Here is an 11,803-nt window from a genome sequence, read left to right as displayed (position 1 = left end):
AGAAAGTTGTGGCTGCTCAAACTTTTCTCGCTCTGAGCTCATCACTCTCTGTCCCCGAGGCTGGCTGAATGATTTGCCACCAATTAGGCCATAATGAGCTGGGCCTTGTTGACCGAGAGGCTCCCCTGGGGGACAGAGGCTCGGCAGGACGCCTGGGGCCCAATTACAGCAGCCCACGCCTGATGCCGGTCCAGCTTTGGCCAGAGCCCCAAGGAGCCCTGCCTGCCCCCAGGTGCCCACTTCACTTGCCTGGCTAAACTTTTAATGAGTGTAAATGGCTATTCTCTCAGTTGACTGTCACCTGGGTCTGCCACCTGGGTCCTGCTCGCTCCTTCCTTAAAGAGCCAGAGCAATTTCTAGAGTAGGCTTGCTGCAGTTCCAACTGGTCAATCAACAGACCCCCTCATGTGTGTGTGTGTGTGTGTGAGTTCCAGATGTTGACCCCCTGTGTGACCTTGGGCAAGCCCCAGGCCTCTCCAGGCTTTAGTTCCTAGGGCTAGTAGTCACAGGGTTGGTGTGAGGGCCAGATGTGATCACACAAACTGTAAAAGAGCCAGCTACTTGTGAATGCTCATTATTGTCCTTGATTACTGTATCTAGCTACCTTGCTGTTCTGAGGTTTCTCTTGGCCCAACCTCCCTCCCCCTTCCCTCCCCTCCACCATGAGTGTAAAAGCCCTGATATTATCAAGTCCAGCGCTTACTTCACAGATAGGTAAACTGAGGCCTGGGAGGAACAGGCCCAAATCTGGACTTGCTTCCTTTTCTGGGGCTTAGTAATAAACCTTTGTGCACAGGCAGGGCTTCTAGTATCCTTTGGCCTTCTCAGCATCCCTGGGAGTGTAGGTAGGCATCCATCTGTTCACTTGGTTATCATGGCTAAGCTTGCAGGCTCAAAAGCCACACTTCCTGGGTTCAAATCCTGTCTCCGCTTTTTACCAGGCACATCTCTGTGCCTCGGTTTCCTCAAATGGGACAACTCTAGTACTTACCTGATATGGTGATTGTATCAAGTAAGAATCCATATAAAATATTTGGAACCAGGCCTAGTGCACAATGGATTCTCAATAATTAATAATAGCTTTATTCCTTATCATAATTCAGTTGTTCATTTAGTAAACATGAATTAGGTTTTAGTGCGTGCTGAGTTTGGTGTAGTAAGTCCCCAGGCATGTAGTAGTGAACAAGACTAACCTTTAGGGCTCAAACTTGTGGGGAAGACAGACACATAAAGCCATAGTTTCAAGACTAGGGGTGCGGCAGGTGGAGGTGGGGGTAAGCCAGGTACCAGGAGCGGAAGTGGGAGTGAAGGCAGGTGTTGAGCTGTCAGGTACTGCATGCTTCAGATGGCGCAGTCCTGTGTTAAGTGCTTTATGTCTGTCATCTCAGTCCATCCTCACACACCTGTGTGTTAGATGATGCTGTCCTTTTACTGACGGGGAAACTGATTGTTAAGTTACTTGTCTGAGATCACCAAGCCAGTAAATGGTGGGGCCGGAGTCTGACCCAGGCAGAATGAGTGTGGTAATGATGTGCAGGTGGGGTCAGCAGGATAGGGGGTGGTGGCCCTTCATAGAGAAGAGATGCTCTCATGGGGAATGGTGGCTTTGCTGTCAGGCCCAGACCTGGAGTTTGCCCTCTACTCTGGCCGAGGCAGAATGTGCAGTGGTTGTCAGCATAGGCCCTGCCCCCAGGCCGCCTGGTTTCCAATTCACTGACCAGCAGTGTGACCTAGAGCAAACTATGGAATCTTCCTGTGCCTCAGTTTTCTCTATAAAATAGGAATAATGATAGTAGCCAAAGCTTGTGGTAATTCTAAGTGCTTTCTTCCAAGAATTTTGCATTTATTACTCATTCAATTATCATGATCTTGTTTTTTCTTTTTTTTTCTAGGGGGGACTAACATCTGTGCAGTTGTAAGGTATAAGTTAATGCACACAAAGCAGTTAGAACAGTGCTTGGGGGCAGCCCGGGGGGCTCAGCAGTTTAGAGCCACCTGCAGCCCAGGGTGTGACCTTGGAGACCAGGGATCAAGCCCCACTTCAGACTTCCTGCATGGAGCCTGCTTCTCCCTCTGCCTGTGTCTGTGCCCCCCCACCCCGTGTGTCTCTCATGAATAAATGAATAAAATCTTAAAAAAAAAAAAGTTTGGAAAACACTGAAACCAAGATAAGCAGTTTTCTTCTCTAAGAGACTCCAGCTCCCTAAAAATGCATTTGTCAGCCTTCACAAATGCAGAATTTCTTCTAATTATTGGGCCATGGAATCCCTTGTTCCGAGGAGCATCTGAGCGGGTTGTGAGGCCTAGAAGGCATTTATGAAAACACTAAAGCAAAAAACATTAGCTTTCAGGTGAAGTTATGCCACCTCAGCTTCCCTATCTGTAAAATGGGAATAGCACACACCTATGACAGGTCCTATCAGTGCGGTCCTGAGGACGAAGTGAGGCAAACGGTGTAACAGTGCACCCGGCCTAACTCCTGGCAGATGGTAAAGGGGGAGCGAACGTTAAGTGTCCGCGCGACCGCCCCCCGATGAAGGGGATTCCATGATTCCCCGCGCAGAGCAGCCGGGCCCAGTGAGGTTGGCAGGTGGGCCCCGCCCCGCAGGCTGGGGGGACCAGTGTCTTCCTTTGCGGGGGGTGAGCCCCCTGGTCACCGAGCATTCGGGGAGGTGCGGGGGTGGGGCTGGGGCCTGGGCGGCCTGGCGGGGGAGGCCGGGCCCGGGTGGAAGCGCGCGGGCGGCGGGCGGCGGGCGGCGGGGGACGCGGGAGGCGGCGGGCGCTGGGAGCGGAGCTCTGCGGGTCCCGGGGGGCTCGTTAGCGCTGCTCGGCCGGCAGTCGCCCCGCGGCCCCGGGAGCCCCGAGCGCGCAAACAGCGCCTCCGCCGCGCGCTGACGAGGCCCCGGGAGGCTGGGGCTGCGCGGGCCCCGCGAGGGTCTCGGGGCGCGGCCGCTGGGACCCGGGGCGCCGGAGGCAGCAGCGCCGCCGGCTGAGACCGCGCGGGGGCGCCCGAGGTCACGGAATGAGCCGCGGCGGCCCGAGGCACGGTTAGCCCGACCGCCTAGAGCCGCGCGGGGCAGCACCGAGGCCCTGCGGCCCGGGGGCTCTTGCTCGCTCAGCTGGCTTTTTATTTTTTATTTATTTTATTGGAGCTCAATTTGCCAACATATAGCGTAATACCCAGTGCTCATCCCGTCAAGTGCCCCCCTCAGTGCCTGTCACCCATTCACCCCCACCCCCCGCTCTCCTCCCCTTCCACCACCCCTAGTTCGTTTCCCAGAGTTAGGAGTCTTTATGTTCTGTCTCCCTTTCTGATATTTCCCACACATTTCTTCTCCCTTCCCTTCTATTCCCTTTCACTATTATTTATATTCCCCAAATGAATGAGAACATATAATGTTTGTCCTTCTCCGATTGACTTACTTCACTCAGCATAATACCCTCCAGTTCCATCCACGTTGAAGCAGATGGTGGGTATTTGTCCTTTCTAATGGCTGAGGAATATTCCATTGTACACATAGACCACAGCTTCTTTATCCATTCATCTTTCAATGACGCCGAGGCTCCTTCCACAGTTTCCGAGAGTGGTCTCTTACGGTTTGCCTCCCTCCCTGTTTTCATCTTATTTGAATTGACACTTTAAGTATTATAAAATGACCCTCTTTATGAGTCCTCATTGTGTTTTTTTTTTTTTTCATTGTGGTTTTGATTTGTATTTTCCTGATGGCCAGTGATGCGGAGCCACCAACTTACCTAGATAACTTTCAAATCATCCTGAAAACCTACAAATACCGCCTGAGAGAGAACAGCTGGAATGCTCACTCAGCTGTTTTAAAAATAATGCAGAAGCATTGGTTCAAGGCTGGTAGTTGTGGCAGATGGTCTTTGCCCTCAGATTTTTGGATGCCTAGTTTTAATCCCCCCCCGCCCCCCTTTATTACCTGGTAGCAGTCTGCTTTGCTCAATGACTGTTGTCTGTTCTGGGCCTTAAACTCAGTTAATCTCGCTCCTCCCCTTTCTAGAGGAAAAAGAAAGATATCAACCTGAGATGTCTCAGTGACCTCTTAAAGTGTGCACTTTCACTTTTTAAAAAAAAAGATTTTATTTATTTATTTATGAGAGACACACAGAGAGAGGCAGAGACACAGGCAGAGGGAGAAGCAGGCCCCATGTAGGGAACCTGATGTGGGATTTGATCCCGGGACTTCAGGATCACATCCTGAGCCGAAGGCAGGCTCCAAACTGCTGAGCCCCCCAGGGATCCCATGTACTTCACTTGTTAAGCACGTCAGTGAAAAGTGAAAGGAGGGTGGGTCTCAGGGTGTGCAGAGGGAGCCTCCAGGCCAGCCAAGCCTGGCAGGACCATGTTCTCCTGACATAATAGACCAAGGCTATGCCTGGGATGCTCCATTCGCCTCCAGTGTCCAGAATGTGGACCTGCTGCTGCCTGGCTTCCCTCTTTGTCATGCAATCATCCCCTTGGCCCAGAAAGCTATCATGCTACCCTGCAGATAGCAAATCTTTCCTTCTACCTCAGACCTCACTTCCATGCTGCCTGCACTGTTAGACTGCACCAGCCATGAGGATGTCACTTGAAGGTGGTTCCTAACTGTAGTAATACCACTACACTGCTACCCCACTGCTACCTGCACCACCCCTTTCCCCCAGTCCTGAGCACTGGGGGTCACCTGTGACTGCAGTGGGATGGGGAGGGGTTGGCTGGTTCAGAAAAGGCCAAGAAGTTTCTGCTAAAAATGAAATTTGGCTAAGAAGTGACCTCATCTGGCTCCTCAAATTCCCGTATTTTATAGTGTTGTCTATTTCCCTTTCACATGTGCGGGCTGACCTTAACTTGCTACTTGGATGACAAAGAAACTTAATTCCTTTGTTTTTTCTTTTTTTAAAAGATTTTATTTATTTATTCATGAGAGACACACAGAGAGCGAGGGAGAGGGAGAGGGAGAGGGAGACTCCATGCTGGGAGCCCGATGCGGAACTCGATCCCGGGACTCCAGGATCATGCCTTGGGCCAAAGGCAGGCGCCAAACTGCTGAACCACCCAGGGATCCCCTTGAATTCCTTTCTAACACATTATTATTTCTGATAAGAGCTGGCTGATGAGGACCCCTCCTGAGTTTGTGAGGAGAGTGGTGACTGATGGGAGACTTCCTAGGACAGCCTGGCACTGGGACCAGGCCAGTCCATGTGCGGGGAGGGCATGAGTGCACTTCTGTGACTCCCAGGCAGAGATCTGTGTAGCGGGACTGGAAGGCAGTTTGATATATCTTCTGTTCCTCTCTGCACTGCGCCTACCCTCTAAGGTTACAACCGTCATTGTGACCTTTGACTCAGTTTTGACGAAGTCGGCTTGGCGGTATTGGGTGGCAATCATGACTGTTGCTGAAGGTACAGAGATGGCACTGAAGTCAGGTTGCTATCTGGCGGCTAGGGGACGCTCATGTGACTGTGGTATGTCCTTCTGACAACTCTTCCCCATCCCCTCCCATGAAGTAAGACAAAGCAAGCCAACAAACTCTCCTCAGTAGGCTGTTGTGCCTTCTGGTCTGCCCAAGATGATCCTCTCTTTAGCCTGTATTGTTCTCGAGGGTTCACCTGGCCTAATGCTTGGTAAGGACCCGCCCATTGACAGGAGCTGAGAAGACAGACTTCTTTCCTGCTCAGAGGAAAGAGGGTCCCTCCTGGCTCTGGAGGGCCTCAGGGAAGAAATCATCAGGCAGGATTCAGATACTGGCTCGCTCTCTCTCTCAGTGTCTAACTCACTGGGCTTTGGATAAGTCAGTTCTTTATCCTTGTCAGTGTCTTGGGCAGAATAATCCTAATGGTATCTTTCCACTCTCAAGTCTTCTCCTTCCACAGCCAGGCCTGGGTGACACAGGAAGGAAAAGGGAAGAAGTTTTGGTGTAGATTGTATAGGCTCCTTCCCAGCAGGGCCTGAAGGAGGAAGTCTTGGGTAAGAAAGGCAGAGTAAGACCTGGGGGTGAGACAGAGAGATCATGATGTGGGGGCTGGAAGATGACCTTCAGGTTCTTTTAAGGTTTTACAGAGGTGAGAGCTGGGCTACGGGTGGGTTGGCTGTAGTATGTACTCCTGTGCCAGGGGATAGTTTTCCCATTTCCTAATCCCTGTCTGGCACCAAAGTTGGCTCTTTTTGTGAGGCTCATGTGGAATTGTGGCAATGAGTATGAAGCAGGAGGAAGGCCACTTTGTCCTAGGCAAGGCTGCAATGTCAGTGTGTGGGCTCAGGAAGGAGGTGGATGCTTCATGCTCCAGCCCTCTGCCCTGGGAGCTCCCCATATGGGAGATGGGCAGGTGGGTGTCAGGAAGAGCTTGAGATTGGGAAGGACAGGCCTGATATCCTGCTTGTGTGCCACATATGGCAGCACCAGTTCCTAAAGTATCGAAACACAAGGAACCATGTAGAAACAGCTAAGGCCTCAAACTCCCTAACTTCCCCCAGTATCCGCGGCCTCCAGAGACCCTGGCTGAGCACGGTCAGGGTCAGACACCTGGGGTCCATACACCTGCTATAGTTTCTGGGTTCTGACCTCTGTCTCTGTGTATCCTCTTGATCAGAGGCTGGACTCAGGTGGGTAGACAGCTTCCCCAGGTAGAGTGCTGGAATTCCCAATTCATGAGGGCACTCATCATGAGGCCCTCAGACTGTCGCTTCTGGTTGGTGCCAGTCACTCCCATGTGGCAGCTTGGGGGAACTCTTGCCTCCACTGTGAACTGTACCGGTTGTTAAATATTTTGACAGTCCTTCCTGCATAGGGGAAGGGGACAGAGGAGTGAGGAATTCTGTTCTGAGCCTCTGGTCTCTGGGCTATGGGGATAGAGTGGCAAAACCAGGCGGGCCTGTGGTCTTCCTCAGCTGTGCTGGAGAGGGTTGTGCCAGAGTCAGTGCCGGGGCCTCCCAGAGACTCTGGCACCTCCTCCCCCAGGATGGGCCATCGATTTGGCACAGCAGACCTCAGTCACCTACCCTCCCATCTGGACACACCTGGCATGAGCCCCATGCTGCATTCCTGGGAAGGAGCCCTGCTGGGAGCCTGTGCCTGCCAAACGCTGGGAGCTGTGCTGCCTTTGTTCCCTGCGGGCGGTTGGCGGGCCGGGTCCCTTCTCCCCTTGGCCAGTTCCTGCCACAGCTAATCTCTTCCCTGTGGCCCATTCTTGGCAATGAGCCCACCCTGGCAGAGCAGACTGCCTGTGGGGTGCCTGCCAGGCAAGCCTGCTTCCTTTGCTGGCACAGGCCCCGTTCCCGTGGAATCCTTCCTGGGGGGCACCATCCCTCGCGGAGTTCTCCTGGGAGCCCGCGGGGTGCTTCTCTCACTAGCACAGTGCCCAGTCATTTCCCTGGATTTCCCCCCTTACACTCTTCTGGGGTTTGCAGGGTGTTTTACTGTTTCCAGGGCTCTTTCATATTTTATCTCATTAGATGCTCAGGAGCCCCACAAAGAGCAAATGGTACCTCTGAGGTGGAGGGCTCAGGAGTGGACAGTATTACTGAATGATTTACTCTGACTCTGCCTTCGGGCCCTGGGACAGGGATTTGTCTGAGAACGCTTTCTCAGGATCTAAGTGGGGCAGGTGTTTGGCAGTGTAGCAGAGGGCAGCCTGAAGCCTTCTTCTTCCAGGGGCCAGGGAAATCTGAAGCCTGCTGTGGCTCCCTGCTTGCCTGATTTGAAAGCAATAGGGAACTTCTTTCACAAGAGCAGCGGCTTTGGGGTCACCCTGGAAGGGCAGTGAGAAAAGGTTGGTAGGTCAGGGTTTTGCATTACCAGGCCACTTGGAGACACATTTGGCTTAGAGAAGCTACCTGGTTGGTGGTGGGGCGGGTTGTGGGGAGCTCACTAGGGAGAGATGTGGGTGCTCATTCATGAGTTATGTCTGAACGATACCTTGAAGGTCAAAGTTTGGGCAAATTGAAGTCGGTAAGAGCTGATAAACTAGCTGTTCCTTCTTTTTTTTTTTAAATAAATAAATTTTTTATTGGTGTTCAATTTACCAACATACAGAATAACACCCAGTGCTCATCCTGTCAAGTGCCCCCCTCAGTGCCCATTACCCATTCACCCCCGCCCTCCTCCCCTTCCACCACCCCTAGTTCGTTTCCCAGAGTTAGGAGTCTTCATGTTCTGTCTCCCTTTCTGATATTTCCTACCCATTTTTTCTCCCTTCCCTTCTATTCCCTTTCACTATTATTTATATTCCCCAAATGAATGAGAACATATAATGTTTGTCCTTCTCTGATTGACTTACTTCACTCAGCATAATACCCTCCAGTTCCATCCACGTCGAAGCAAATGGTGGGTATTTGTCGTTTCTAATGGCTGAGTAATACAATTCCTTTACATCTTTAATTGATTAGCCAGATTGCACTGATTAAAAAAAACCATACAGTACTTTTAGTTGACATTTATATAGCTATAATAAGATTTCCTTATAAAACACTTTACCAAGGTATAATTGACATACAAAAGGCTGTACATATTTTAGGTGTACAACTTGATGAGTTTGGAGATAAATATACTTCCAGGAAACGATCTCCACAATCTGTGCCATGAACATATTCATTTCCTTCTGAAGTTTTCTTCCTTTCTTTTACCTATCTGTCCTCTATAGCCAAATACAAAAGGAAACCAACAGGGTAACTCCCAAATTGAAAATGCTCCCTCCCGGTAGCAACACCCTTGTCAAGAAAATTAGAAGTATGAGTAATTTAATTACCTGGCTGTTCCAATGATTACATTGTAGTTAGCATGATTAGATTGCACTCCATTGGATCAAATTGAATCAGTCAAGAATTCCTAGAAGTCACCACCCACTCCTTGAAGGTGACTGAATATAAATACACCCTGGTTCCTGCTCTGGGACACTTTGCTAATTGAAAGAGTTTCCATCATGCTTGATTTTCCTTGAGAATCATGATTTTAAGAGTATTAAATGCGGAAAACACTGTGTTGTAATTCCTAATATACTCAGTAGGGATATTCTCCAGAATGTGATTTATTTGCATTGGCAAATGACTTTCTGAATTGTGGGGCAATTCCTATGAAGGTATTCCTATGATTTACACAATTGCATTTCTAGAAAATCCAAATGTATATTAATGGGCAAGGATACTTTTATGTAATTACGGGTAGAATTGAATTGGATGTAAGATCAAAATCTCAAAACAGATTTTCCTCCCATATTCATGACCAGGTGTCACTGCAGAGCACTGACATGCTTCCAGTCAGCCTGGCTGACCCGCTCACTGTCAGCCTCAGCCCTCATCACCGTGTAGGCCAATCCAACCAACTGCAGGTTTCACATCACTGCGATGGGCGGCCACACCCTTATTGAGATTGAGTGGTTTAGTGGATGGAATCACCTCGCCATTATCGTGATTAGGTTATTGGTCTCAGGATCCAATGACACTCCACCCCCTGAAACAGAATCCACCAGGAAGTCCTGGAAGTCTCTGCCGACTCTGTGAAGGTGCCCAAATAGAAGCCTGCTGCCCGTCCTCCACCACTGTGCTGGTCTGGAGAGCGGGACCAAGTAGCCAGCGTCCTGGCCACAGCATCCCCGCAGGCCCTGCAGCCCCCAGCAGCCGCCACCGTGCCCCCGTCCCCGCTCAGGGTGGCTGTGGTGTGCAGCAGCAACATGAACAGGAGCATGGAAGCCCATGATATCCTCCAGAAAAGGGGGTTCTGCGTCCGGTCTTTTGGAGTCGCGCGTCAGGTGAAGCTCCCGGGTGTCATACGCAATTGCCCCGTGCTCTATGACTTCTCCACGACCTACAAGCAGATGTATAAGGACCTCTGGAGGAAAAACCGGGAATGCTACAGCAGCAACGGAATCCTTCAACTCTTGGGGAGAAACCAGAGGATCAAGCCGCACCCAGAAAGGTTCCAGGAGTGCAGCGACCCCTTTGATGTCATCTTCACCTGCGAGGAGAGGGTCTATGACCGAGTGGTGCAAGACCTATGCGCCAGGGAACAGGCGACCTTCCAGCCTCTGCATGTGGTCAACGTGGACATTGTGGACACCTTGGAGGAGGCCACCCTTGGGGCTTTCCTCATCTACAGGCTGTGCCAGAGCCTCCAGCAGGCAGGCGACATGGAAGACAGTCTTGGTCAGCTGCTGCTGGCTGCGGAGGAGAAAACTGGAAAGAGCTTTCTTCTACTGAAGGTCAGGGCTGGGATTGGCACGGGGAACAACTTGGGGGGGGGCGGGGGTTGGACTAGTCTGTATTTTCTTTGAAAAAATGGTTTTAACGCCCTTTCCACAAACTTCTGTTTGTAGGATTTTTAGGTGCATCCCACTGGGGAAGAGAGAAGAGCAAGGAAAGGAAATCCTTGGGAAACCGAGGACAACGGCTGGTAGTCATGGAAACAATCCAAACTGGGGGACATTGCTCTGGGTACTTTAGGCACAAGAAGTAATTCAGTGCTCACGTGGGTCTGCAAGGAAGTTATTGCCACAGCCTGCATTTTGCAGATGAGCAAAGAAAAGTTTATAATGGAGTGTGGAACTCCATTTGGTGAAGGATATTCAGCCAGGAAACATTTTTCAGGCCATCAAATTTTTTCTCAGCCTTCTTTTGGAGACTCGAGGGGAGAACTAATTTCCTTGCCTTTCCTAGCTTCTAGAAAGCACCATGTTTCTTGGCTGATGGTCTCCTATTCCATCTTCAAAGCCAGCCATGGAAAGTTGAGTCCTTTCACATGGCATCACTCTGTCCTCCTCTTCTTCCTCCCTTTTCCACATTGAAGGACCCTTGTAATTACATTGGGCTCACCCAGATAATTCAGGTTGATCTCCCAATTTTAAGGTCTGTGGTGTTAAAAAGCAAGCCACAGGCCCAAGGTGGAGTCACTCGCCCTCACAACTGCAAACCAAGCCTTAATTGCAGTTTCAAACTTCTCCAGGAGTGGACTTGGAAAGCAATCAATCTGGGCTTTTCTACTTAGCACCAATGGGCTAATCAGTCACATAGGTCTTCTCCATCTCCCAAAGGAAGGTGAGGTAATTCCCCTGATAAGACCTCCTCCCATTTCCATTCAGGGAAGGGGATTTTGCCTGAAACAGTCCCTTATTTTCTTTGCTAAAAACCTCTTGCTTGATTGTCCTTTCTATAAAAAGCCTTGCATTTTGTATAACTCCTCTGAGCTCCCCTCTACTCTCTGGATGATATGCTGCCTGATTCATGAATTGATAAAGCCAATTATATCTTTACAATGTGCTCATGTGAGTTTTTGTGATTTAACAATGGATTAGGAAACTTAATCCTATGTGTACACTTAATTTTAAAGTATACTGCTTGCAATGTCTGAGGGTGTTCTTTTGGAAATAGAATAGAATGAAACAATTAAGTAAGCATGAATTCCTCTTCATTGTCATAAATTATTGAGAGCTCCTTGGACGTCATTAATTACACAGTAAAGAAGTATATTAAAATTAGAGGTATAAAAAATAAAATAAAATAAAATTAGAGGTATAGGCTATCACTTTTTAAGAAATAATTTTGTTTTGCTCACTTTTTTAGAGAGCAGGTGAGCAGGAGTGGTAGGGCAGTGGGGAGGAGCATTAGAAGAAAGAGAATCCCAAGCAGGCTCCACACCCAGCACGGAGCCCAATGCAGGGCTCAGTCTCATGACCCAAGATCATGACTTGAGCCTAAATCAAGAGTCAGACACTTAACCCCCTGAGCCGCCCAGGTGGCCCTCCTTTTGCTCATTTTGAGTGGTATATTAATTATAGAGGGTTTTTTCTTTTTTTATAATAAATTAATTTT

At 49.8% G+C, this 11,803-nt stretch overlaps 1 protein-coding gene across 1 annotated transcript; it reads left to right on the top strand.

The window, feature by feature from the left end:
• Window positions 1-2,537: 2,537 nt before the first annotated feature.
• On the top strand, window positions 2,538-11,222 carry LOC144295469 (RNA polymerase II subunit A C-terminal domain phosphatase SSU72 like protein 2-like). The gene is made up of 3 exons (XM_077867868.1): window positions 2,538-2,590; window positions 9,226-10,197; window positions 10,312-11,222. The coding sequence occupies exons 2-3, from the start codon at window positions 9,670-9,672 to the stop codon at window positions 10,318-10,320; spliced, it is 537 nt and encodes a 178-aa protein (XP_077723994.1). The 5' UTR covers window positions 2,538-2,590; window positions 9,226-9,669; the 3' UTR covers window positions 10,321-11,222.
• The last annotated feature ends 581 nt before the right edge of the window (window positions 11,223-11,803 follow it).

Source organism: Canis aureus, chromosome 23 (genome assembly GCF_053574225.1).
Source record: "Canis aureus isolate CA01 chromosome 23, VMU_Caureus_v.1.0, whole genome shotgun sequence".
NCBI classification, from domain to species: domain Eukaryota; kingdom Metazoa; phylum Chordata; class Mammalia; order Carnivora; family Canidae; genus Canis; species Canis aureus.
This window is presented reverse-complemented; position numbering and strand designations above follow the sequence as displayed.